Source organism: Lepidochelys kempii, chromosome 10, assembly GCF_965140285.1.
Source record: "Lepidochelys kempii isolate rLepKem1 chromosome 10, rLepKem1.hap1, whole genome shotgun sequence".
In the NCBI taxonomy this organism is placed as follows: Eukaryota; Metazoa; Chordata; order Testudines; family Cheloniidae; genus Lepidochelys; species Lepidochelys kempii.
This window is the reverse complement of record NC_136389.1, coordinates 7,213,745-7,241,330: the sequence shown is the minus strand read 5'-3', so window position 1 is coordinate 7,241,330 and position 27,586 is coordinate 7,213,745. Positions and strand designations below refer to the sequence as shown.

The window sequence follows — 27,586 nt, the reverse complement described above, 5'->3', positions numbered from 1 at the left end:
TGAACTCACAACCCTGGGTTTAGCAGGCCAATGCTCAAACCACTGAGCTATCCCTCCCCCCAGGTGGTGTGGGGCTGTGAGCTAACAGAGGTGGCATGTCGTCCCCCCCAGCCCTGGAGACTCCTGCTCTGGTGTCTTAAACCGTCTGCACTTGTCAGTCCTGCTGTGGGCAGCCACCCACCAGGGTTGGGTTGTGCTGTTCCCAGCCGAAGTGCAGTCTAGTGGCTGGAGCAGGAAGGCTGGCTTGTGTAGCTAGCTCTGCAGCTTCCGTGGTTGTGTGCATTTGAGCCCCTAGGCTTGCTGTGCCTGTTTTATCTGCAGGCAGGCAGATTGGGGGAGTGGGGGGTACTTGCCTGCTGGAGCGATGCTGGGGCTTAATATTAACTTTGTTTTGCATGGGGAGTGCTAGTTAATTGCAGGTTAATGCTTCAGGGCAGCCACCTGTAGCTTGTGACAGATCATCTCCAGACAGAGAGGGGGACATTCTGTGCCAAACGCAGGGGGCCGCGATCTTGTTTCTTTGTAGAAAACAAGCTCCGTCCAGCGTTTTCAGGGACATGCTGCCTGCTCCCATAAACACCGTATATTTGAGGGACTAATAGACTCGTTTCTACTCTTTAAGCCGGTTACCTCGGTGAGCCTGCTACATGTTCATAGCCTTGTTGATTCCTTGATCTAGCCCCGCTTGGCATTCGGTGACTGCCTGCTGGTGAGGGCGGTGCATGCTGATATGAGGGGCTTGGCACCGGAGCGCCCGCTTTGCCAGTAGGCGCGCTGCCCTGTGGTGCGTGTGTTCTGAAGCAGGAACTGCGGCGGGGAACTAGATTTTGAGCCCTTAATAGCCTGAGATCCTAGCCACCCATAAACTGTTGATTTGCATCTCTCCTGTTCCCATAGTGACACTGAAACTGAGCCGTTGTGGGATCATTACTCATGAGCTGTGCCTGCCCTGTGAGCAATGGACACAGACGCTGTGTGGGCTTCAAACTACAGGGGAGGGGAGGTCTACGCTGTGGAGTTCACCAGCAGAATTGTACGCTCCCAGTATTGCAGGATCTAATAATTTGGTTGCGGCGAAGCAGCAGTAGGAAAGGAGTAGGGCTCGGCCTGTGAAGGGATGTGCGCAGTGGTCTCCAATGCTGGCTGTGGGGTGAAAATAATGCCCGTGTGGCCCTGCAGCTTGGAAAGGGGAGGATTGCAACGTTAAACTAAGAGGATGGACATAAGGCATGGTGGAAATAGGACAAGGCAGCTGCTTGATTGCCAATGCTGCTGGAGGAGCTTCAGCCTTGTTTTGTTCACTGGCTGAAGGAAGCAGAATCTCCACGTGAAGGGCAGTGCGAGGTGCCTTTATCTTGAATGGACTTTAAGCAGCTTGAGCAATCTTAGACAATCCCCTGCACTGTATCTTTAAGGGAATCCTGTCGGGGCTTCAGCCAATGCTTTATAATGATACTCTGTAATGCCTGCTTCCTTACATCTGTAGCTCGAAAAGCACTTTACAACATACCTCTGGGTAAACAGAGTCACAGGGGGCCCGGGACTTGATCGTGGTACTGCAATGAGTCACTAGTGCTCTGGACTCCTGTCCCAGCCCCCTGCTCTAACTACCGTCCTAGAGCAAAGATGTTGTCTAGAAACTGAATGTGAGTCTCAGTTAAGTTTCCATTACAAGAGTCTGAAAATCCTGTTGCACCAAATATCTCCCTTTCTCAGTGTAAGAGAAACAGGGGAGGACATCCGTTGACATCCATCTTTGTTTAATTATCTCTCCTCCCGTCCCTGTCACGTTTTCAGGGCTGGGTTCAGTAACCTGTAGAGGAAGGACTCAATGTTCTCACTGTAGCAGATACATGTTAAATGGAGGACTTCTCCTCTGATCACCAAGTGCTGGTTATTGGGGCTGTTATAGCAACTTGGGGGCAATTCCAGGTTTGGCAGGGGGAGGGCATGGAGCTGAGAGTGGTAAGAAGGTGTTGATAAGGCCAAAGGGCAAGAGGAACTAAGAGGGGAGATGGAGGTGCGATTATGTAGACCCAGGAAGGTGAGTATGAAGAAGGTATCAAAGACTAAAGAGATCTACTGCGTCTGTTCCCTTCTTTCTCTAGTCTCGATTTGGCTGCACTGGGGATTACAGTGGACAGGAAGCTGCATTGGAGTCAGCAGTGTGCCCTCGTTGCCAAGAAGGCTAACGGCATATTGGGCTGAATTAGTAGGAGCATTGCCAGCAGATCGAGGGACATGATTATTCCCTTCTATTTGGCACTGGTGAGGCCACATCTGGAGTATTGCATCCAGGTTTTGGCCCTGCACTACAGAAAGGATGTGGACAAATTGGAGAGAGTCCAGCGGAGGGCAGCGAAAATGATTAGGGGACTGGGGCACACGACTTACAAGGAGAGGCTGAGGGAACTGGGCTTATTTAGTCTGTACAAGAGAAGAGTGAGGGGGGGATTTGATAGCAGCCTTCAACCACCTGAAGGGGGGTTCCAAAGAGGATGGAGCTCAGCTGGTCTTAGTGGTGGCAGATGACAGAACAAAGAGCAATGGTCTCAAGTTGCACTGGGGTAGGTCTAGGTTGGATATTAGGAAAAACTGTTTCACTAGGAGAGTGGTGAAGCACTGGAATGGGTTACCTAGGGAGGTGGTGGAGTCTCCACCCTTGGAGGTTTTTAAGACCTGGCTTGACAAAGCCCTGGCTGGGATGATTTAGTTGGGGATTGGTCCTGCTTTGAGCAGAGGGTTGGACTAGATGACCTCCCGAGGTCTCTTCCAACCCTAATCTTCTATGATTCTATGAAATGTCCCAGCCAATGACCATCCGTCCCTTCCCTGGGGAGGCTGTTCCACAAACTAGTAGATGCTCTTGTGTGAAAAATTTCCCTGATTTTCATTACCCTCAAATGGTTCCACAAAGCCACCTTGGACCCCAGCCTGGGCTCCTCACCTTGCATATTTCTTTCTCCTCTGCAGGTTGAACATGGCTGAGCTGGTTCATAAAAGGGGGAAGAGGCGGGACGACAACGGCCTGGGCGGTGCTGTTGACTTCCTGTTGGCCAACGCCAGGCTGGTGCTTGGGGTGGGGGGTGCTGCTGTGCTGGCCATCGCAACTCTGGTGGTGAAACGGGTAAGCCTGGGTTCCCTCTGCAACATGACTAGTGACTAATGTCCTGTTCACACTTGTCGAGCTGTGACTTCTGCATTGGGACTTCAGGAACTTAAGTAGCTGTCCCTTATTAACAAAAGAGCGACACTCCCAGATTGCAAGGGATTAAGACCTTGCAGTGCATCCTTCCCAAAACCACCCTAGCCACATCAATGCAGCAGACCTTCTGTATGTGTCTCTCTTTCCAAACAGTCTTTGGCCTCCTCTAAGTAGAGTCTGTGATCTGGGCCAGTAGAAGCTCTGCATGTGATATCTATGTGATCAAAGATCACAGAGCCTGTTATGTGTATTTTTTGAGGGAGGAGCATTACTACAAGGGGCAAGGGAGAGAAAGCAACTTGTCTCCATCATTCTTCCCAGCCTGGGACCCTGAAACATCGCTGAACTCTGCCTATGAAGGCGATTTGGCTTTCTGTTAAAAGGAAGAAAACCGTTTGGTTTCCTCATCAAACAAAAAAACAGGACTGCAAGATTTTTCTCATTTAGAACAGGGTGAATTGTTTTCAATCAAAGATTTAAATGACTGATTTTAATGATGGTTTGCATTTGTACTGTCTAGTTATTTCCCTAAAGAAAAGTTGATTCTCATTGGCTCGTAACTGTGTGTTTTTACGTTGATTTGCAACTAAATTTAGCAGTTACAGTTTAGGTATATTTAGTGGGGGTTTTTTTGCTAACCAGGAGGATACATTGTATCTATACACATTTATTTAAGCCAGGGGTCCCCAACGTGGTGCCCGCGGGTGCCGTGGCGCCCTCCGGGGCACTTTTTGTGCGCCCACAGGACATCCCACCACCGAGAAGCGTTGCCGTTTCTTGGCAACGGCAATTCGGCAGCGGGGTGTCCGGCGCCCACCACGGTCTTGTGGTTCCCACAAGAAAGGTTGTGGACCACTGATTTAAGCAATTCTATAGCATAACTTAGATTTTGTATGTTAGAAAGTGGTGAATGATGCATTCCATCTTTAGTAGATTAATCTTTTTACTTGTTGTTTGGGTCAAATTCCAATCCCATTTGGATTGACATACAAATTCAGTTAAAATGCACAAAACCAGCATTTAAATTTTTATGAATTAAAACTACCGTAAATGTGCTGGATACATATTTTGCATTTAAAATTAAGTGATGTATTAAACAAAAGAAGTATTAACTGTAGTTAGTGACTTGAACTGATTATTTCTGGCCACTGCATCCTTCAAGATTTTAGGTCCTCACACCTAGTTTTCATCCATAGATTGAAGCTCTCCTGGTTTTTCAGCTCCAGTTGGTGTCTCATCTTTGAATGAACTAATCATTGAACTGAACTAATTGAATAAACTGAAATAAAGAAAATATTTTCTCTGAGTCTGTAGAAGAGGCTACTGCTGTCAAAAGTGGTTTAGCACTTCATCAAACTCTGGCTCTAGGCCAGAGACTTCCATCAGTGCAGTGAATTGACCTTTTTTAAAACTTGGCAGCAAATATGTACTGCTTAATATTATTTATGGTGTTTAATTTAAATGATCATAAGAAGTTTAGGCCTTAACATAGGTTGCCAATTTCAAATTTAGTTTTAAATTGATTTATTTTAAAAAAATCATCCTTGTTTTCATTTAAACTAAGGAAAATCTGATTTTTTTTAATCCATTTTTTTAATCCACTCTGATTGAGAATAAGGAGCGAGGATTCAAAGGGAGAGGAAAGACTGTGCTGTATCTACATGTTCACCGCCGACAGAAGCGCTCTCTGATTTGTCTAGCGTCTCTGTTCGTCTGGTGTGGAAATTCTAATGTCTTATAGTTAGACTAAGACACAGCAAATCCCCTGTAACATTCACAAGTGGGAAGAACAGCTGAGCTCTGAAACAAGCCCATCAGTCTACACAACCCATTAATCTATGATACATGTCCTCATGTTACCCTCTGCATGTCTAGACATGCTCCCTCTGCATCCGGTGTGGGGCAGTGTTCGGGGGGCTGCATTGCTGCTTGCCGTCCATACTCTTTGTTCTGTAGTGCTGGCAGCTGAGAGTAGTTCATGGGCAGTAAAAACTTGCATGAAAACTAAATAAAACTGTTCTAGAGCAATCCACTTCTGGACGGATGGATGCTTTGGCAGCAGAGCTGGGGTGAATCCGTCGGAGATGACCACTGGTAAGAGCAGTGACGCAGCTGTGAACCTTCATTCTTGCATTTGCTCCCACAGCTGATAGACCGAGCCACCAGCTCGCCCGACGAGGACGATGCTAAGGCAGAGCAGAAGTCCATCGAGGAGAGCTGGCAAGATCTGAGCTTGATTAAGGCGGTGCCAAAGCCTCCAAAGAAGCAAAGCCGGGCAGATCTTAGCAAGTCTCCGCTGTCCCCATCTGCGACCCTTCCTGCCCAAGGTCAGGATCAATGCTGCGTCTCCTTACTGCTGCGTCTCAAGTTGCAGTGGGGGAGGTTCAAGTTGCAGTGGGGGAGGTTTAGATTGGATATTAGGAAAAACTTTTTCACTAAGAGGGTGGTGAAACACTGGAATGCGTTACCTAGGGAGGTGGTAGAATCTCCTTCCTTAGAGGTTTTTAAGGTCAGGCTTGACAAAGCCCTGGCTGGGATGATTTAACTGGGAATTGGTCCTGCTTCGAGCAGGGGGTTGGACTAGATGACCTTCTGGGGTCCCTTCCAACCCTGATATTCTATGATTCTTACTCCTAGTGTCCAAGTTCTAGACAGGGTTAAAACACCTGTCCTAGGTGTTCACTGCATGTTGTTGCCATTAGGCAACCTCTTGTTTTCGTACTGATTGTTGTTCCCTAAGTCATACTACACGACCATACGAGAACTCCTCCATCCTCTGGCTCCTGGGGAACTCATCCTGTCTCCTGTCATGGACCAGTCCTTGCCTACCCTTTTCGGCTAGCCACGCTGACTCGTCTCCATGGGCTTCTTGTTTGGCATCGGGGTGTTACACCAGTGATTAATTTGGCCCAGTGTGTTCCACACAGCTGGCTGACTAGTGGGTGGCGGATGGCACAGTTCACAGCTGGTTCCACATCACTTTAGCAGGGGAGAGATGGTTACATTCACTCCTGAGTCTCCTTGCCATCTAGACCAGATGGGGCGTATTTTAATCCAGAAATGAGAAAGCTGGCCAGATTGTGGGAGGCTGGTCTAGACTGCTTGGAGCATCAGCCAGGTAGTCGGTGTAGATACTAAGATACTCTGAGGCATCAAGCGAATGGTGGTCATGGAATGTGGAGCTCTTCTCATCTAGGTGCCTGTTCAAAGCCAGCCCATCTGGCAGTGATTGCAAGTCACTGCTTCTGTGTTGTCATTGGCTTCCATAAATTACTTATTCATAGAATATCAGGGTTGGAAGGGACTTCAGGAGGTCATCTAGTCCAACCCCCTGCTTAAAGCAGGGGCAGTCCCCAATTTTTGCCCTAGATGGCTCCTTGAAGGATTGAACTCACAACCCTGGGTTTAGCAGGCCAATGCTCAAACCACTGAGCTATCCCTCACTCACTTGTAGTATTGTAGCCTGGAGAAGCCCAGTCACAGACCAGGTCCCCATTGTGCTAGGTGCTGTACGAACACAGAACTGACAGTGACTGCCCCCAAGAGCTTTTGTGGTGGTTTTATCCAAGTTTGTAATGGGGTGTGCCTGAATCAAAGCCACCAGGGTAGAGAGCCCCCATTGTGGAACTTGAGGGGACATCTGTGCTGTGATAAAAGACCCATGGGCCAACTGACCCAGGCTCCTGGGACTATAAAATTGCAGGGTAGAGGTTCGGGCTCAGAGACCGTCCTCCCTCTGGGGGTCCCAGAGCCCAGGCTCCGGGCCGAGCCCAAGTGTCTACACTGCAATTCTGTAGCCCCGTAGCGTGAGCCCGAGTCAGCCTGGCCCGAGTCAGCCTGGCCCAAGCCAGCTGCATGTCTCTTACGGCAGGCAGACGTACCCTGAGTCTCTAAAGGACCAGATTGAGTCAGGAGACCTGGGTCTCATTTCCAGCTTTGGCACTGAATCGATGACCCAGGGCAAGTCACGAAGTCTTTCCTACTGTGGCTTTTCAGTCTGACATAGGAGGGTAATCCCTGTCCCGGCATGGTCGTAGGGCTTAGTTGTGATCTTTGAGTGAAAGGTGCTGTGTAACTGCAGAGCATTCACTGGTACTTTGCTGGCAGTCTCAGCTGAGAGGCCAAGGATTGGATGACCCTGGATATCAAGCTAAAGCCTTGATGATCCTTCCAGGTCAGGAATGAGACGTGTCGGATGCAGCTGGCATGGGGGAAGCTGGCACTGCCCTTGCTCATGCTGTTGCTGTTCTGAGTACAGATTTGGTCTCCAGCTCCGATGATGGTGATCATTATTTTTTGTACTTACAGTGCCCCCTCTGGAAGCATTGACTCTCTAATACATCTCTTTATTCCCTTCCCAGCTGCTGAGCCTCATGGCCATCCCACCTCCCCGGAGACTCCCCAAGAAGAATCCAGGACTCTGCTTTGTCTCACGTTCCAGGAGAAACTCCTCTCTTACTACAGAAACCATGTCACCATCCCAGAGACGGACGTGGCCCTGGGTAAGCAGCTGGCAAAGGACATCTGCATTGAACTGCAGAGCTTCCTGCAAAACAAGTGCCCAGAACTGCCCTTCGGCAGCATGTTCCTCAGTGGTTCCCTCTGCGACGACCTCCAGGTTGTTGCTGCTGACCATGTCTGCTTCATGCTGCCCTTGGTATTTGAAACCACGCTCTGGAGCCTCATTCCAGGCGAGGACACCATTGTACAAGACCCCCAGTTCTGGATGATCAGGCGGACTGACCTGGAGTACTTCCCTCGCGGGAGCAGCCCTTGGGACAGATTCATAGTAGGCGGGTACCTCTCCTCCAACGTGCTCAATGAGGTGCTTCATAAAATGCTGGTGGCCTCCGTCAACTGGCCTGCCATAGGCAGCATGTTGGAGTGCCTCATCAGACCCGTGGTGGCTTCTGAGGAGCTGAAGTTGGAGGTTACACATTACGAGACCCAGCTGAACATAACCCTCTGCCCAGTGACAGAAGCTGGGGATAAGGTTCTTCTTGCCATGCCTCCAAAAGGACTCGTGGGAAACCTCTGGCGACAAACCTTTTATAGGTCTGAGGTCTCCAAGCTTAAAGATCTGGATGCTGCAGACTCTGGAGCCAGGCGGTGCTGCCTCAAAATCCTAAAAGGCGTCTGTAAAAACCATCCCTTCTTGAGCAAACTGACTGGCAGCCACCTGACTCATGTCCTTCTCCACCTGAGTGAAGCTGAATCAGACTGGGCAGAGGAAGCCCTGGCTGCGAGGTTCCAGCACGTGCTCGAATCGTTGGTTGGCTACCTGGAGACAGGCTTCCTCCCCTGCTATTTCAACAGTCAGATTAACTTGTTCTGCGAGCTGCTGGAAGAGGAGATAGATGAGATGGGGTATGCACTCTACAGTGCTGTATCTCAGCCAGACCTCTTGTTGCAGGAATGTGTCGATAAATGAATTGTGAGCCTGGGAGATCCTGATTGTAGGTCTTTTGTGCTTCTCTGCATCCACTTCTCCAAGATGAGTGGATTGCAAAGCTTCTCACTTCCTAGTCGCTACCAGGTGAAATCCTTGCACTTAGTGAACGAAGTATTCACTTTTTCGACACAAGGTGCCTGAGTAAAGGGATGGGAAATGGGATCTGGAGCCCAGCACCACCAGGTCTCGCCACTTCCAATCCAGCCCATGGCTGTAGTCTCAAGAAGTCAGGTACCATCTATTGAGTGGTGAGGCCTGGGTGAAGTGAGTTTGGTCTCCCTCCAGTTCCTAGTGAACTAGTGTCCCTACCAAACTGCCATCACAGTTGGCACGATGAGGCCCAGGACTGAATGGGCCTGGAAACTGAACTGAATTACCCCTTGTTCCTGGAGATAGGCCCTGCAGACCAAGGCGAACCTTACACTGCCACTGCTTGTCCTGTACCTTGGCTGTGTATAAACTGGACTTGTCTTCAGGGCTCTCAGTCCAGCCCCTTTCACGAGCACAAGATTCACTCTTAAAGAGCCAGGCTCTCAACTTCTTGGGGGGCGGTGTTGGAACCTGGTATGTATTTGCAAACCCAGGATGTTGGCAGCATGAAGGGACAGGCCTGAGGAGAGAATCAGTATCAACTGATCATGCACCACAGGATATTGCCATAGCCAGTCAGCTCCCATCTGCTTTTTCCTGACGCACTTTCAGTGTTACGAGTGCAGCTGCCCCACAGGACAAGCTAAATCTAACCGGTGTTGCTCATTCCGTTAACGTGAGCTCCAATAATAGGGGTTCAGGACGCGATTGTGAGTCTTTTTTTTTATGTTTTCACTCTCTCTCCTTATGCACTTTTTGCTACAAACTTCAGTGGGAGCTCCACAGCGGGATTAAGGGTGGTGATGATTGAGGGAGAGAGATGGGTCCTACAGGGTTGTTTCCACAAAGCCTTTCGGTATAGATGGAACTAAGTGATCCTGAATCTTGCTACAACTGGACACACACAAGATGGTAGCCTGGCTGCAAGTTAGGACAATGCTGTAGCTACTGCTGTCGTCCCCAAGTTCCCCTCTGCTTTAAAAATGAATCATGTTGACAGTCCCCACTCCAGCTTTTCAGATTCAACTGTTTTTATGCATATGTTGCTGCTATCTAGCAATCCTGCCCCTTCTAGGTCACCAGTAAGACTCCGCTTACCCCAGAAAGGGGCAGGATGGGGACGATGCTTTAAGCAGAAGGCTTCCTGTTAGCAAGAGCTGAAGTGGTTTTATGTTTGTCTTCCTGTTAAGAAGGAGTTGGTTTTGTAGTGCTGCTCACAGATTTACTTTGGTACCAGCTCTATTTCAAATACTAGAAATACATTTTCTGACTGTTCTCGTGAATTAAGAACCATGCCTGTTTTGCACACTATGGGTAGAAAATAAACCTGCAGCCTTTTAATGTGAGTATCTACTGGTGTTTAGTTTTCTCTGCAGAGATGGTATTTTGTGTTTTGTGGGGGGGGAGAATAATCTATTTCTCAATGCACTGTGATTTCCTCTAATCTGAAGACTACTTGATCTGTAGGCACTAAACCATGTTAGTGACGAGAATAAAACCTCACTGCAGAATGGGTGTCTTGTGTTGGATAACAGCATTGGCTCTGCCTATCTGGGTACTTATGGCCCTCGCTACCAGAGGATGACTCCCTGCTGCTTTAAAGATAGTACAACTCTATCACTCTCCCCCAGCCCCTTCACAGATTTCACCCTGAGGGGAGATTTCACTCAGGAAACGGCAGTTTGAGTTGAGGGACTCAGGCCTTTAATTCTACTTCATGATGAGCTGTAGCGTAAAAGGCATTTCTTGCTGCCTTAGTTTTCCTGGAGAACAAGATTCCTGTACTTGCTACTAGGGTTTCAAAACGGTCTGCGCTCGCTCTTACGTTCCCTTTAGCTGAATGTGTGTATAGTGCTCTGACAATTGAAGTACTTGGCTGGCCAAATGGGGACACTGTCTTTAAACCACACTTTGTGTTGTGCGGTGAAACTGATAAGAGATCATGCTGAGCGTGTTTTAGCTGTGTGGCAATAAGCAGCAGAGGCTTGCTTCTGTGGGTGAATAGGCTGCAGCCAGCTTACTGCTACCGTAGTTATAACAGTGCTGACTAAAGTTCTGCTACAGTGTTCAGCCAGCTCAACGCTTGCCCTACAAAGCCTCTTTTAATCCTTTGATTTTAGCCAGCAGGTCGGGGATGTATTTTTAGGCCACAGCTGCTCCTAACAGTAGGAGTGAGGGACAGAGAAGTAAAATGGAATGTTACATGGTATTTCTGTTGACCTTCCTTTGTATTTTGCCCTGATCCCAGGAGAATTACTGCAAAGTTGTCTGAAGGTGGGGAAGTTGCTATAATTCAGTTTGAGGAAGGACACTTCCCCTGCCCTCATTCCCAAGCATTTTAAAATGGGACTGGCTCTCTGAGGATGAACTCCATGGGTTTCAGTAGAGTTACTCCCCAGTTCCTGGGTGAGCATAATGCAACCAGGTCTACCTATAACTGATCAGATCAGCTTCTCTGACTCAAGTCATGTCTAGCAAGTATTTTTGCTTTTTTCCTTCCTGTCTGCTGAACCTTCTGCCTCTACTCTGTACTAACAAAGGGATTCCTGTTTTCTGTATTTCTAGAGCTTCATTTGCAGTGCCTGCTAAGGAAAGGGAAATCAAGGCTCTCTTCTAAACAGATCCACTAGCTACCAGAGGGGGTAGAGGGAGTCTTCAGAGGTACAGGCAAGCTGCATGTTGAATGCCAAAGGACTTTATACATCACAGCAGAAAAAGGCATATAAACCTCCTACTTTCCTGAGCAATATCAAGTCAACTCTTGTTTTGCAGGTGATAACATACAGACTAATAAACTTAACACCTTTTAACAGTTTGGAGAAAGGAAGAAAGAATAGTTTGACTCAGAATCCCCTTTCATTCAACTTTCAACTGCTTGTAAATGTCATTTTGTTTAATGCTTTAGACTGTGGAAAACACAATAAAGCAGCCAGCAGGGAACAAGATCAGGCTTTTTTCCTTTTGTAGATCACTTCTAAATAAAGCTCCCTGGATTTACTGCCCAGCAAGTGGCCACATTGTTCCTGTGAATAGCTGAGGTGGGGAGTGGTGGAAACAGCTGCTTTTAGGAAGAGAGTTTTCAGCTGAGCCTACGGTCAACTTATTTAGGCAAGAGGCAGTAAGGAGGGGGGAGATAGTGACACCATTCCTGGGCATAATTTAAAACACAGAGCTTAAGTAAAATAAAGAGTTCTCCTTTTTATTAAAAGGCACATCAATCTGACCAAAACAATTTGCATTAGCTAGCAGCTTCATTAAGTTCCCTTGCTCACAGTGTCCAAGGAGTAGCTGGATTCTAAATTCAGTATCAGCCTACATGAAGGTTCTCAGGTTCAAGCACTTGCACTAAGCTCCCTCTCCAGGGCAAGGGATTGAGGCTTTACTTTCTCTGCTGTTAATTCTCCTTTGGAGGTGAGAGTCAGGGGTGTAAGGAAATACTGACTGACTAACCCTAAGCTGGAAGGGTAACTTAAAATATCAAATCCCACCCTGTGAAAAGCAAGGAACTGTTTCACAACCATCAACAGAGATGGTTTCCTGGACAGCATCATCCCTAACTGCTCCCTGGTCTGCAAACAAACCACACCAGCTGCTCCAGCAGTGTGTGTAAAAGGTTTCCTCCCAATTCCTTCAGTGCTACTCCTTTTAGCCCCCCACTATTTCCTAGACAGAAGGGCCTTGGAGAATAGTGGCTGTGGAGAGATTTGGGGTTTGCAGCTCTGGGAAAAGCCTCTCTTGCTCCCCAGCAACCAGCTGTATTTTTGTCCAAAGCATTATCTGAGAAGGGACCTAGTCTTTTGGGTTTCTAAACACGCTGCCTGTGTTTACAAAATAGCCCACAGAATACTAGACCAAGGAATGGCAGCAGTAGTTGAGTCTCCTTTAGAAGATAGCCCAGTGTCTGAATAAGTAAGAATGAAACTTCCCAAGGCATAGTGGAGTGTGCTGGTCACCACCAAGAGCAGACCTGCTTTAGCCACATTTCCAGGAAGTGGTTTGAACACAAGCCCCAGAGACATTCTACTTTTAAAATCCACTGCATCTCTACAGCCAGCCACTCCTGGAGCAGTTCAGGACTGGCTTTTTCAGCGTTTCCTACAAGAGCATCCCATCTACTGTCCTTCCTCAGTGGTTCTGAGGACATGTCTTCCTGGTGTGACCAAGCTGGTGGCAAATGCCACAGGTCCGTTGTCTCTTGGGAGTAGGTCCTTTTTCAGAAGAGAGATTACTTGGTCTTTTAGCTTTGCTTCCTGACCCTCTTAAGTGCCCGTCGCTCCTGAATTGGTTTGAAGAGAAGGCTCCAGCAGTTCCTACAGAGAGAGAGAGACAGACAGTTGGTTCTAAGCAGTTTAACATCATGTGAGCCACAGAAATAGGGGAAGAATGCCAAGTCCAGGTGCAGGGGACATGGCCAGGGAATTTGGGTCCATTTAAATGTTTTATTAATCCCACTACTCAAAAGTGTTCAAGAAATTAAAGATGCTTCTGTCCTGTTTGGATTTATATGCTCTCGGGCAGCATCTTGCAGCTCTGGGCTAGTGCACGAGATCAAAATGGGAAGCTACCTCAGTAATTAGTTTAAACTATACAAAGTCCAAACTGTAAACAGCAAAAATAATACAGTCGACTTGACTTCAGCTAATTTCACTTTTCCCCCCTAAGTTTGCTTTAAAAAAATTGGATATTTAAGGGTCACATTAAATACTTGAGTCCCTTTTAAAAAAAAAAACTTTCTGTACCTACTATAAGTGAAATGAGTTGTACAAACATCTTTTTTCAGCTCCTCCTACTTTGTAATTTGCCAGCACTCCAGGAATAGTCACTTTCACCATTCCCCCCCATACGGTCAGTTTCTCTGTTGCTGAAGAGACCATTAAGAATAAAAGGGAACCAGGAAAAAAACGCTTCCTTTTAAAAAAAATAAAAAAGGAATAAAAGGATTCCAGATAGGATTTAAAGTTTTAAAAATAGCCAACTGTATCCCTTTAATATTTGATTCCCTCAGTTGTCCCTCTGAGGAAGGTTTGATGCTGCTCTACCTGGCAGTTTTAGCTCTTCCCATTAAGTAGAAATACAAGAGGGAGGATGATCCACATTTAAAGAAGCTTAAACAGAGGTGGTGGGATGAAGTGCAGCTCCAGTGCCAGCAGAGGGCACAGAAGCTCCAAATTGATGCCCACTCCCCTTTTCAAGTTCTCATCCACTCAGAAACAGATTTCCTGAAAACAGGTATTTCCAGCTGGCAGCACATTCCCCAACCTATGAAGGTTAGGAAAGGTCAAGAGCTCTGTGCCTTGAACTGTGCCTTTGAACTGAATACCCACGCAGCTTACCACAGCCAGCCGTGAGAAGTCCCGTTACCTGAATAAATCTGTTCCGGGCTAAATTGTATCGGGGTACCTGTCACATACCCTGCTCTAGCTCAGTCAAAGGGACAGCAATTTAAGACAGAATTCTGAGTTTCCTTATTGTTACAAAGAACCAGGTAAGATTTTTAGACTAAATGGACAGTTCTTTAAAGGACAAATCTAATGCATTTCAGACGAGTTACCTTACAGCAGCCTGAGTCCCTCTGCCAAGTTCTGTAGCTCTGCAGTCCTTTTCCTGTTTTTATCTGAAGTTTTTGAAGAATGTGCCTGAGGGGTGCCCAATATCTCCCTTCAGTTCAGCTTTAACACACAGCCCCCAGCCATTACATCCCACCCAAACCCCAACTCCGAGCACAAGCCCATCCTCACCTGGGGCCACATTTTCATCCACCCACTGGAAGAAGCCGCACTGCTGCTCTCTCGGCTTTGGGCAGGTGTGGAACTGACGCCCTTTATTGGGTCCCTCCTTTTGGACTGTGCGTGTGATAGCCGGCTGATCGCACTTGCACATCGTGCCACTGCCCCCTCCTCCCAAGTCAAAACCATTGCTTCCATAGCGGCCCAGACCTCTTCCTCCTCCAAGGCTCCTGAAGCTTCCTGGAGGCCTTTCACCCAAGGAATCGGGGGGTGCAGCAAAGCTCCTGTGGGTTACGCTGTTTCCATCATCTGATTGTTGATCGGCCCAGAGGAAGAAGTTGCAGCTGCCGGCACTGCATTTATAGAACTGCCTGCCCTGGTTGGGCCCTTCTTTACGCACCGTGAGCAATGCTGCCTCCTCCCTACAGTTGCACACCACTGCATTGTTCTCAGCAGCAGCAGGAGCTGGATGACTAGCAGCTCTGGGTGCCCTTGCTACACCAGGGTTTGTGGTAGGCCTCATGTGACCATTCTCATAGCTGGCCATGCGGTTAAGGGACTGGTTGACTTGTAGGTAGTTAGCTGGCCGGTTGACTGACTGTACCGGTCTGGATGGTCCTTGTAAATATTTCAGGTCCAAGATCTCTCTCAACATCTCATCGCAACCTCCAATACAGCCAACAAATTCCAGTGGCAGCAGGGGTGGAACGCTACCTCGCTTGAACTTAAATTTCAGCCTAAATGAAAAAATCCGTATCTCAGATCAGAGTTCTCCCCCTCTTGATTCTCAAGGTTCCAGCAAAGACATGGAGGTCCCACCATGCTTATTCTATTCTACCTGCCCTCCTGGCCTGGTGCTGCACCCATCATTCTTCCAGTCTAGGAGGAATGGACTGCACTGCTTTGGAGGCCAGTCAATGTTGCTTTTAAAGCGACCATAGCCAGATGAATCATCCTCCTCAGACCATCACGGGACAGGACAGTTGTGTGTGTCTGTATGTAACGAATGATACTCACCTATGAACCGGATGGGGTTTACACACAGCGCAAACACTGTCATCCTTGCTGACTTCCAGCACAGATTCAGGAAACCACACAGCTGCTTTACAGTTAGGATAGTTCATGCAGCCCAGATAAAAGCTGTGGAGGAGTAAAGGGTTAGTATGAGGAAGAAGAATAATCAAGAGAACTCATCAGCCATTCCACCTGCAGCTACACACCTTATGGGACAAGGATCAGCAACCCACTGTTAAAGATAAGCATAAATAGGCTGTTTTATAAAAACTATCATGTGCTTCCAGAATTGCGGCTCAACTGGGTATGCACAGCTCTTACCGTTCATGGCATCTGAACTTTGGCCTTATGCCCAGGGCCCTGGAGGCACAGGGCAGTGGCATAACCACACCCCTTGTCATTGTAGTTCAGATGCCCTGTGAGGGGGAGAAGGGCTGGGTGAGTGCTCTACCCTACACTGAGCTACAAGGGAGCCACACAACATCAACACACCGAGCTGTCGTCAGCTTAACAGAGATCACTGACCCGCCATTCTTCTTGCTCTTCAGGACCATGTCACTGTTGCACTGTGGACATTTCCGAATGGAAACGGGCATTGCTGGGTAGATCTCCTCTTGCTGCTCAAGTGCCCTTACTTCTCCGAAATACTGTGATAAAGCCTGATCCAACCTGGAAAGAACCACACACAGTCGCATTGGTTCCCTCTGCCAGGAGCATTTACATTTGCTCCCATTTTCCATACGACGGAGATGGTGGGCGAGTAGCTGCTCCTGCAGCTGGGCTCTAGCGAACTTCACAGTAAGTCCATTTAGGAACGTCATGAGGACAAAAATGCGTCCATTTCAGTCATGGTGTGGGTGCAACTCCAGAGGTCAGCACAGACTGGCATCTTCCGACACCAGCTCCAAAGCTGCCCACCAGGCACACAGCATCAGCATTCAGACTCCATGCCTCCTCTTGGAAACACCTATGCACATCATGGAAATAAGCTCTGACGTGATCAGAGCCCCAGACATGAAGCTAAGTCCTCTACTTTCCTGGCTCCTGTTCTGGGAGACTGCAGAGACAAAGCATGGGGTTTCCTGATACTCACTTGTTGGCTTTGGCCACGGCTTCAGTGAAGACTTTCTGGTACTTCTCAATCTGCTGCCTCAGCACCACAAATTTGTCCTTCTTCCCCTCACAAATCAGCTTCAGATCAGCCTCCAGCTCAGCACGAAGGTCAGGTTTTGACATCTCGTAGCCCATGGAATCGTAGCCTGAGGAACGATACCTTGCTTTAAGTGAAAGGAAGGGATAGCAAAGGCATTTGCCCTCCTAATTACAATCAACATCCTTACCTTCTACCAGCCCCATGCCCAGGTGCCCCGGAAGGAACCTCTGATCTGGAGTAAGCCCCACGTACATCCGTGACTTGATGGTCTCGATGTGCTCGGCGTGAGTGGCATCAGTCCCTGAAAGTCATTGTGCAGTCATTTAATAGCTGGCATGAACAAACCATCGGGGCTCTACAAGCTGATATTTACTAATGTAGTGACTTGGGATGCTAAATACAGGCGCAAATTTATCACAATGGGCAAGTGCAGGCCCATGCTGCCCTCAACCCCCACTGACTCCAATGCCAATTGTAAGGGAGCCTGGGAGGGCACAACTGGGCCCTAAACAGACTGAGATGGGAAGTAAAGTTGTATCTCCAGTGAGCTAAACTGCAATCTGCAGAGTCCTATATAGACTCCAGACTTGGCCTTTAGATCTTCCCCCTTCCATTACTTTGGGAATGCAAGTGTCCACACAATGTCTTTTATCTTGTATCAGCTGTATTTAGAGAATTCTCCACCTGGTGGAAGAGAGAGACCATTACAGCTACAGATTTAACAGAGGACCACGAAAGAGGGAAGAGGTATACCAACTCCATTCTGCTAAAGACAGCGTGAGGTCACACAGTCCCATATGATGCAGATACTGACCGATGCCATGTTTCTCCATGAGTGAAATGAGATCAGCTTCCGTGAGGAGTTGTGGTGGGCTGGTCTCCCCATCCACCATCTCGACTGTGGTGGGCTGAAAGCGAGACCCTCTCTCATACACTGGGAGAACCTGAAGGACAGAGAGAAGTACAAACTCCAATGAAACAACCTTCTGCAACATTTGTTTAATAGAATTTAAAAATCCAAAGCAGGCGTGGGTCTAGGGGTACTGCATTGTACTGTTCTGCAGGAGGCTCATGTCTCATTCCCTGGGGAACACAGACAGGAGCCTGTTCACCAGCTTTTAGATTCATAACTGCTACCAATTCCAAGGCTGGACTCTGTCTTAAAGAGATACCACACAAATCCAAAGAGTTTGAGGGTGAGAGTTTGCTTGCTTTCCCCTACATCCTTAAGCATTCAGCCATACAACTGTTCTGCTCTGAAACATCAGTAACCAAATTTATCCTTAGACCCTGAAGCACAGACTGCTCACTTAAAGAATTAGAACGGAGACATTCCTCTCTCAACAACCTTGTCTTCCCAACGAACTGGTCAAGCACAGCCACTTGGTTATACTGCTGTTCAACTTTCTTAACAGCTTTTACTCCAGATTTTGAGCGCAGCATGCTCAACGTCTGGGAAGAAAAAGTGGGCCCAGCATTGTTCAACAGTGACCTCTTTTGGCAAGTGACGGGAAAGCACCAAGTTTGCAAAAAAACAAACAATCAGGTCCTCATGCAGAATGCAGACCCGTGACACGGTCCCTTCCTCAGGAGGTCAAATGAGGGAGGGGGAAGGGAATTGAGCAATCAAAACTGCCAAAATGAGCTGCAGGTCTTCAGGTGAGAGATGAACCTCAGGGTAGAACAACAATTGGAACAAGGGAGTTCTCAATGGAAGTTCTGCAGGTAATCTGACAGCAGAATTTGGCCCTTAAGCGTTTACACATCAGCATGGAGCCAAGGCAAGCTAAACTACTGAGTAACATTAAACCCAGTTGCATCTTGTAATGACCCCTCCCCAATTTACCATCTCCCATACACTTTGATCAAGATGGTTACCTTGTCACTCCACTTCTCATAAGGATAGACATCCAGATAGTTTCTGGCCAGGATCATTAGTCCATGAGCAACAAATCGCTCATTAGCAATGTCAATCTCCACAGTTGTTTCTTGTCCCTTGGCATCCTGAGAGCAGCAAGCCAAAAAGTGACGCACAATGAATTCATACAGTCGCTGTTCATTCCCCTAAGACCGCACATGAAGAGAAGAGGGTCAGGAGTCTTCTCCAAATAAAGGACACCACACTCACACAAATATAGGTTTAAGAGCCCTCTTTCAGAACACAAGTCCCTTGGGACCAGAAGTGAAGACATCAAGAGGAATCCAGTAGAAGTGCAGATCAGAGCAAGAGATTAAGAGTCAAGAGACGTGGATTCTATTCCTAGCTATACCACTAACCTTGTTAGGCAAGTCATTTAGCCTCTGTGCTTTCGTTTTCCCACCCATAAAATACACCTAATAGGTACTTGTACACCTCTGTTAAGAATGAAGATCTTTCCATGAAAGGGACCTTAGTGTTATAATAATTACTCCCCCCCCCCGCCCCGACACAAAGCATAACTTTAAAACATCACTTGCTTCAGGTTGTCAAGTGGTTTAGGTCCCTATGCCTTTTTAAAAAAAAAGTGTCTATAAGGAAAAGGTCCAGTATGCACTGAAAGCAGCATCTCCTCTGTGTTGGGACTAATGAGGAAATGTAACTAGGGGCAGTGAACAGTTTTAGGATAAGCAAAGAGAACCTCCACTGAAAATCTGATGTGGACTTCAAAAGTCAAAGCTTGGAAGTGGGTACGAGGTGTATATTTCCAGCTTCGATTTTCTATAGCACCTAGTATTTTCCAGCCAGGTTTCTGTGCAGAAACATTTATGATCAGGACAGCATATTTTAGAAAGGCTCTTTCAAGAGATAAACCCACTTTTGAAGATATGGAAAGTCTAATTCAATTTGCTAATATATGCACAGCAAGCCCCTGTCTGTTATAATCACCATGATACCCAGTCACTGATAAGGTGCATTGTCGATAGCAGAAATCGTGCTAGTGACTCAACTCCGCTCTGTGTTAGACTCACCTGCAGGTTACATGTATATTTAGTGGGGTGAATGGGAGGGTGAGCCTGATCAGATTTGGTCCCATTCCGAGGGGTTGGCCCACCCCGGTCTAGAATCCCCTGTGCAAAGGCTCCCCAGTTGGGGTCTTGGGTCTGCTGTTGCACCAAAGAGGTGAGGTTTAGGTCTTTGGGGAAAATGTTGGTCTCAGTTCGGGGATAGCTTATGTACCTTAGAGACAAAAAGAAAAACGAATAACCACACTGGATGCTAACCAGTCACCGTTCCTCTTGTGGGCTTGTCCCATTTTTGATTAAAGGTCTGCTATTCTGTAAAAGGTATTTAATTCCAGCACATCCAGGTCTGGAATTCTTACCCTTGAGTGTAGAGCTTTTCTGCTATTTTCATGGTTTCTTTGGCATTTATTTTTAGCTTGCGGGAAGCCAGCTTCTCGAGTTCCTGTGTCATAAAGAGACAGAGAAGAATGGGAATATTTGCCGCACAAACCTGAACAGTCACTAAAACTCATTTTCAATGCTCCTTTTAAAAAAAAAAATCTTTTTAGCATCATCATATCAAACATACCACAGTGTCTAGTGCCAGGGGCCTCCATTTGCTCTTCGGTTTGCTCCCAATCTCGACAACAGTGGCCACCGGATCCTAAGCACAGAGCACGCAGAAAGGAAAATCAAACTGAGGTGTCTATATGGAGTGCTGTTCAAAGGTTCCCATGAGGCATCAGCTGCTGTCTAATGCTTTTGCCAACCAGAAGGAAAGAGGTAGAAATGCTTGTTTGATGCTGGACCCTATATGTTTGACAAGGTTTCCTACCTCCATACACATGTGGTAGAGGACAAGGCATGCTGTGTGGTTAAAGAGTCGGTTCCTCTTCCAGTTGAAGTCTACCATGCTGTCCTCATGTTCATGGGCCACTGCATTGAAAAGGAGGTCACTACATCAGAGAGATGGTACAAAGTAAGACTGCACTGGCTAGACAGGTAAGGAAAGAGGGCCACAGAAAACTTGCATATTTTTGGGAAACCTTCCAAACTGCTGCATGACCACGGCAAGGGAAGGGGGGAAAAAAAAAAAATCACACATCTGTAGCAATGTTTGTGTATTACACAAAAGCATCTCCCTCATTCATGTTTTTCAGTAAAGCTGTGTTTCGTTTCCTTTTCAAAAGCGCTGAACCCTGTCAGACACTGAGAGCACTGCACTATTGTCCCAGAACATACCTTTAATTTTATAGAAGGCCTCGGGAACAAAGGCCTGGATGGCTTTAAATCTTTCTACCACAAATCCCAGAGTTGGGAACTGACAGCTACCATAGCTGATCAACTGCTCAGCTAAAACGTCGGGGAAGAGCTTCTGGAGCCTCAAGGTCTGGAATCTGGTGAAGGCAGCACCTGGAAGAAAACAAAAAAGGGATTTTAAAGTTGGGATAATAATTTTATAAAGTAATCACACTACCTGCAAGTTTGGTTTCTGTTACTCAACTAACACAAAATGCAGAGGCCCAGCAAGTGTTACATAAATAGTTAAGAACCTAACAGCTCCTTCAAAGAGCAACTATTTTATTGGAAACAACTGAGTGAAGGCATGATCCATTTGCAAATTTCTGTCTCATGTCACAGGGATATGCAAACGGATGATTTTGAACCACTATCACCTGCTGTGCTTTGGAAGAATAAACAATGAGAGGTTGATGCCTGCTCTTTATCCTGGAACTAACACGATAATCCTAGAGGAGTTTAGATACTTTAAGCCCTCCACTTTGTTGAGCTATATATTGATAGCAAGGCAATGAACGCTCCCGGAAATCAATTACCTGCCAGGGCAATTTTACAGAATCCCTTAAAGGAGAGATTTAGAGAGCAGCAAACACTTAGCTACTGCCCACCCTAGCTTCGTACCTATCCTAAGGTCCAGCTCCTGTCTGACATCCACAGCATCACTAATGTTCTGATCAGGTTGGACGAGGTTCTCGCAGGCTCCTCTTATGGCACGAGGAGTGATCTCGGAAAAGCGGGCTCGGAACACCTGAAGGCTTGGCTTCACTGTCAACCAGAAAGAGGGATCAAACATGATTTTCAACCCAATGGCAGAGACTGAATACTTAGTGATTTCCTTTAAAACTATCGGTAGTAGAACCAGAACCAGTTTAAGCTTTCAAAGTAATGCCATTCAAGTTAGACGACATATATAGGCTGATCTGGAATCCAAAAATAAAGTCCTTTGTAGACCTTTGAAGCTTTATAATGTCCTAGTAAGTTTCACTGATTTCACTCTTGTAAATCTAGTAAAAAAACAACAAAAAACCACACACATCTAGTAAGTGTGGGCCATTTTTATATCTTTGCCGTCAAAAGGATCCAGATGATGGTTTCCAATGACACCCTTCTGCACTCACAAGTGCAGTCTGCAGCTTCCAAAACTGGCCTAGAGTTATAACATAAATGGAAAAATGCTTACAAGGCCTCTAGCAGTGAGAGAGAGGGAGAAGCTCATTTACTTCTTTGGAGAGAGCAGAACCTAAGTTACTCCTGCTGGTCATCTTAATGTGACTACATTCACACTCCCCGTCTCATCTCTTTACATCATCTGGGAAGTGAACAGGCCCAGTGACAATTAAGCAAGCCTAGATGGAATTTCACTGTATGGGTAGAAAGATGTATTTACAATACAGCTGAGAAAATTCTGTGTTCACTTCTGATACCCACCAGTACCACAGAGAGCCAAGACGAGCTTTTACACCTTGACTGCAAGTTCTGTCCAACTTAAACTGTATATTTTGGCTATGACAGCAATAAATGTGTTGGACAAAAAACCCTCACTAACGTTAACCCTGTCCATACCAGTTGTGCTGCCTCCACCCACCAAGATGCCATTAAAATCAATGGACTGTAAATGTAGCCCGGTTGCTGGTGATGTGTTACATTAACACATCCCTGGTACAGTCAACACCACAGCCAGTGCATTCTACTTGGATCTACTGCAAACATTCAGCAGCAGCCTTTGGAGTTACATTACTGAACAAGGTATGTTTTTAGTCAGCATTTCAAAGAATGAAACAGTAAGTCCTCCACCCACCAGCTTTGCAAACATGGATTATTTCAAAACCAATGTTCTCTCCTTCTCGATCGCAGTCGGTCCAGATCACCAGAGCCTGGCACTGCTGGGCTTCTCGTTCTAGGGTTTTCTGAGATGAGAGAATGGCACAGCATGAGACACAGCAGGTCACTTATCATGCCATCTAATTTAGTCCAGGAGTGACTCACCAACAGCAACGTCAACAGTCTAACTTGATCTTGAAATGGAATGCATATCCATAGCGACAAATTTATTATAGTGAATTGTTCTGATTTTCCATTTTATTACATGCAACATATCCCATTCCTCCAGGTACATCGCAGAGTAATGCTACTGTATTTTATTTTAACCTTACTGACTGCAGAGATGTATGTGCACACGAGACCACCATTTGTGTGCTTTTTCCTCTCTGTTGTGCATATAGCTGAAATTAACTGCATTGGCTGCTCTGCAGATTTTCAGCTAAAATATAATTTTATTCATACAAAACACATCAGAAAGAGTAGGACCTCATTAATTTTCCCTAAGCTAATTAGGGGAGCGTTCAGGTATTGTACTAATTTCTTGGTTGTAAATGGGTGCTGGAGTAACATTGTATGAGAGAAGCTCCACATGGCCATTTATGAGAACAAGATTTGTATCTCACGAGGTTAGTAAGTGAGCAAACAGGTTTTGATGACTATAGTAAATACTCATTTATCTGCATCCATTTTATTCAGAAATAGTCATTATCTAAATCTGGATTGTGTCCCTTAATAAGTTTTATTAAACACAGGACTTTCCAATGTAATCTAGATGGAACTGGGGCCATTAATACCTTGATTCCTACAGAGTGGATTCTACTTTAAATAAATCAGTCCTTTGACCTGACTGACTAATTGTGCTTAGGCTAGGAAACTAAGTTCAAAGGCAGACAGCATGTATAGACTGAAGAATGTGAGTGAAAATATTTATGTTGGCTACAGTCCCAGAGAGCTAAAGGTTATGGACAGAGGTCCAGTCCTCTCTCTGTCTGCATCAATATTTGTGAAACATGTCACTAATATTTGAGTATCAGGTAGCCTTTTACAAGCACATACCTTAATATCCACAAAGTTTTCAGGGCAGTATTTCTCAATTTCAGCTTCAAAGAGTACAAGTGGGTTGCAGCTATGCCTGGGGAAGAGATGATAAACAGCACGACTTAACGTACAAAATAAATCAAAATATTCACAAGAGATTACCTGGTAATTTCTGTCTCTTATTGGTGTACTGATGAAGTGCCAGAATGGTGGTTACAGTGGCAGTATTACTATCCTTATCACTGGTACACATACACATTAGCTAGTTCATTAATTGTCATAAATTACGTTCCACAGGCTGACCTTGAAAGGCTCATTGCACTGCACATCTCAGCATAAAAAAAGATGACAAGCATCATGTCACCAGCTCTCTCAGATCAGTGGTACTAACCATTTGCGAAATGGCATCTTAAAGTCATGAGCCAGTAAATGTCCCGAAACAGAGGTCATCGCCACAGTAACATTCTGTAGGAAACGGATCAAGACAATTAGTTTCTAACAGTTGCTTCTGTTTTGCTAAAGCCTGCTTATGTTGGTGTCCAGGAGCTCCAGACACATCACTTTCATTTGATAGATCAGACACATCAGTTTCTAGTCAATTATATCTGCCTTGCTTCTACTGACATAATAGTTTTCCCTTCCAGCCACAGCTGAGCATTGTTCACACATTATCATATATATAATCCTGGAATTCTGAATATATGAGTGATCAGACGGAAAATGCCTCCTTGACTTAATAGCATGTATGCAGAGCTTTTCATCGGTGGATATCAGAATGCTATTTTACAGATGGGAAAACCAGGGCAAAGAGATGTAAAGTGCCTTCAGGCCACACTGGAGATCAGTGGCAGAGCCAGACATAGAAGTCAGATCTCCTGACTCTTAGACCAGGCCCTTAACCACTGAACCTTACTATATCTGTAGGAGATAAAGACAGCACAACACTAATAGTGGGAAAGACATTTCCCCTACATGTTCAAATGAAAACTTGAGATCTCAGTTTCACAGTAATTTGGTCATTCTTCATATACACATTCCTTGCACAGATATTTCCATTACTGAATACATAATTCTGTCCCATTTTGGTTAATGTTTTCATTAGATAATCAATCAGCATTTTGTGTTTCCCTAAACCAGAAGGGTTATAGAGCGTTATGAAGAAAAGATGGAACCCTACCTGGCCAAACATATGATAGTCATATTCATAGATCTTGTTGAATTTGGAAAACCCTTCTCTCTAGGCAAAAAATGGAAAAGATGTTTAAAAAATTGCTCCCCCACAAAAAAAACCAACGACCCAAATCAACGTTCACAAACAACAGTTATAGCAGAAACCATGGAAATACGTGGCAAATGAAAAACAGGCTGCTGGTGTTCAGGTGTGCAATCATTTTTCAGTGACTTAAATAAGATCTAGAGGAAAGGCAGGCTGGATGGAAAGGATACCGGCCATTTATAGAAACATTTGACACTTAATGGTGCTTTACAGCGTCAGAGCACTGTACAACACCCTTGAGAGATATGTAAGATTGAAAACAGGTGCAAGGAGATTGTATTGAACAAGTCGCTCAGTTAGCCAGTGGCACAGCTGAGATTTAACTCTTTGGATGAAGACTGAAAAATATTCCAAGTTCCCAATGAACTGTCAGCCTACAAAAACGACACATAATTTAGCACACACTGTTCCGAGTGTATCCTCCACTTATCAAGGTTTGTAGAGGCTTCTAGATTGGGCCCAAACATTTCACATTATCTTCTTTGGAAGCATGTCGTTATCTAGATTGAGTCAGACCATCAATTCTCAAGTAATCAATTTTTTTTTTACTTCTATTATATCTTTCAACCTAGGATCTGCCTGCACTTTTATAAACATTAAGCCTCCCAGCACCCTGCCACAAGGATATTAGACCTATTTTACATAAGGGTAGATTGAGGTACTGAGAGGTTACGTGAATTGACCATTGTCACATAACAATGGCTTCCTTGACCACGGGATGCTGTTCCGGGAAGAAGGACTGCTAAGCAGAGATGGGATCCATCTATCAAGGAAAGGGAAGAGCATATTTGGATACAGACTGGCTAACCTAGCGAGGAGGGCTCTAAACTAAGTTCGACAGAGGCAGATGACAAAAGGCCATAGGTAAGTCAAAAACATGGAGACCTGGGAAGAGGGTCGGATCTGGCGGGAGCATGGGCTGTTATAGCAGGGATGAGGGAGAGACAAGAGAACATACAGGGGAAATCAAATCAGTATCTTAGATATCTGTATGTTAATATGAGAAGTGTGGGGAATAAGCAGGAAATTGAAATGCCAGTTAATAAACACAACGATGACACAGCTGGCATCACAGAGGTGGGATAATGCGCATGACTGGAATATTGGTATAGAGGGGTATAGCTTGCTCAGGAAGGGGACAAAGGAAGGTGTTGCCTTATATCAATGGCAGAGCAGGAACAGAACATTGAGGTCTCTGCTCTAACCATTAAATCATATTCACTGCGTTAAAAACTTAAGCCACTGGAATTTGATAAGCAATAACAGCATTGCAAGAAGCAGCATTTTTGACCTGCTAAACCAATTGCATTAAATGGCAGAAGATGCCCGTGGCTGTTTCAGGTTCTAATATTTCTCACATATTCAACAGACTACAAGTTAGGAATGACAGCAGAAAATTCACCAAGGCAGTACCTCACTGCAAACAGACAAGACACAGTCCATTTTTCTGTGCGTCGGGAAACCAAGATTAGGACTAAAGAACAGAATTCCAACATTGCTTCTGTCACAAGGGGAAATGAGTCTGGTGTTGTCAGCCTCATCTTGTCCAATATGCATTTGTCCACCTCACCTAACCTGGCACAGTTCATCTTCAGTAGGAATCTGTTTGGGAAAGGCCAGAGACTGGAATAGCACAAGCTAGTAGAGCTCTGCAGAGTGGCCCCCGGTTCTAACAAAACAGGGTGCTGCAGGTCAGGGCTGATTTAAATTGGCACTAAAATGAGGATGCAGCTTGCATATTTCCTGGCTTTAATGGGAGCTCAGGCAGACAATGCAAGCCTGATCACATAAAAATAATATCAGCTTTAAATAGTCTCAGTAGTCCTATTTAGACTCTATAGGGCAGCCCCACTACATTATATCTATTTTAAGACAAAATGAATTAACCCAGAAACAACTGAATGATTGGCAAGTACCACCTAACAAGTTGTTTATGTAGCTGGAGAAACAAAGCCCAATTAGAAAGTGACCCAAAAAGAAACCGTTGCTTTTACTCTCTTACCCGCCTCATTCTGCTATTGGAGAGAATATCTGCAATTCCTCTGGCAGCATCATTTTTCTCTGCCACACAAAGGACCTTCTGAATCTTTCGGAATGTCATATCCTCTGCAGCCTGGGAGAAGAGACTCCAGGACTGAGACAACAACCTGACCCCACAGCGGGCAAAAAGCCTGGCCTGAAAGTTCATTTTGAGAGCTGAGGGCAGCTCCCAACTTGCCAAGACATGTTGCCGTTTCCTCACACTGCTGCCACTTTCCCGCAATCAGATACCCAACAGGTATCAGTAAAAGTCTTAGGTAAGGATGCCACCTCCAGGAGGCGAGCAACCACTCTAAAGGACCCCGGCGTGATTTTGATGGGGCAGAAATTAGAGACCCTCAAGCTTCCTCACTGATGTCTGCTGGCAATTCACTGTAAATTCCACCTCACGTGTTTTTAAAACTTAAAGCAGATGCTAACTCAGCATGTATATCTGAGCTACAAGAGATTTCCAGTCCCCTCCCCAAAAACAATGCAGTATTTACCCCATCACCCATGTCCTTTCCCGACTAGACTCAACCTCCTGAACCCTCCCCCTCTCAGCCCAATG

The 27,586-nt window shown here is 45.9% G+C and overlaps 2 protein-coding genes across 7 annotated transcripts in view; one reads left to right on the top strand and one right to left on the bottom strand.

Moving 5' to 3' along the window:
• Nucleotides 1–17,447, top strand: part of MIEF2 (mitochondrial elongation factor 2) — an 18,491-nt gene extending 1,044 nt beyond the window's left edge. The window contains exons 1-6 of one of the 4 annotated variants that reach the window (XM_078854524.1): nt 198–1,646; nt 2,974–3,127; nt 5,352–5,532; nt 7,567–9,457; nt 11,313–11,519; nt 17,303–17,447. In XM_078854524.1, the coding sequence (XP_078710650.1) occupies nt 1,645–1,646; nt 2,974–3,127; nt 5,352–5,532; nt 7,567–8,636 (1,407 nt within the window). In that variant the 5' untranslated portion in view covers nt 198–1,644 and the 3' untranslated portion in view covers nt 8,637–9,457; nt 11,313–11,519; nt 17,303–17,447. Of the gene's footprint in view, nt 1–197; nt 1,647–2,973; nt 3,128–5,351; nt 5,533–7,566; nt 10,094–11,312; nt 11,691–17,302 lie in introns of those variants that run through there. The other 3 variants (XM_078854523.1, XM_073361802.2, XM_073361801.2) reach the window with 3 other exon arrangements.
• Nucleotides 11,926–27,586, bottom strand: TOP3A (DNA topoisomerase III alpha). Of its 3 annotated transcripts, none has more exons than XM_073361795.2 (19): nt 26,999–27,586; nt 24,898–24,957; nt 24,112–24,185; nt 23,739–23,814; nt 22,660–22,768; nt 21,483–21,626; nt 20,805–20,975; nt 20,398–20,498; nt 20,152–20,226; nt 19,943–20,025; nt 19,590–19,797; nt 18,519–18,704; nt 17,455–17,584; nt 16,828–16,941; nt 16,581–16,746; nt 16,013–16,156; nt 15,491–15,613; nt 14,486–15,210; nt 11,926–13,057 (listed from the first exon to the last, which is right to left on the bottom strand). In XM_073361795.2, the coding sequence occupies exons 1-19, from the start codon at nt 27,182–27,184 to the stop codon at nt 12,873–12,875; spliced, it is 3,060 nt and encodes a 1,019-aa protein (XP_073217896.2). In that variant the 5' UTR covers nt 27,185–27,586; the 3' UTR covers nt 11,926–12,872. The 3 variants fall into 3 exon arrangements, with proteins under 3 accessions (XP_073217896.2, XP_073217898.2, XP_073217897.2); XM_073361797.2 differs by having other exon boundaries at nt 18,519–18,644; XM_073361796.2 differs by lacking the exon at nt 24,898–24,957.

Coding starts and splice junctions, on each gene's coding strand:
- TOP3A (XM_073361795.2), bottom strand. CDS start 27,184: ATGAACTTTCAGGCCAGGCTTTTTGCCCGCTGTGGGGTCAGGTTGTTG. Junction 16,942..17,454: donor CATGGAGAAACATGGCATCG/GTCAGTATCTGC, acceptor AATGACTTTCAG/GGACTGATGCCACTCACGCC. Junction 16,747..16,827: donor GGGCATGGGGCTGGTAGAAG/GTAAGGATGTTG, acceptor ATCGTTCCTCAG/GCTACGATTCCATGGGCTAC.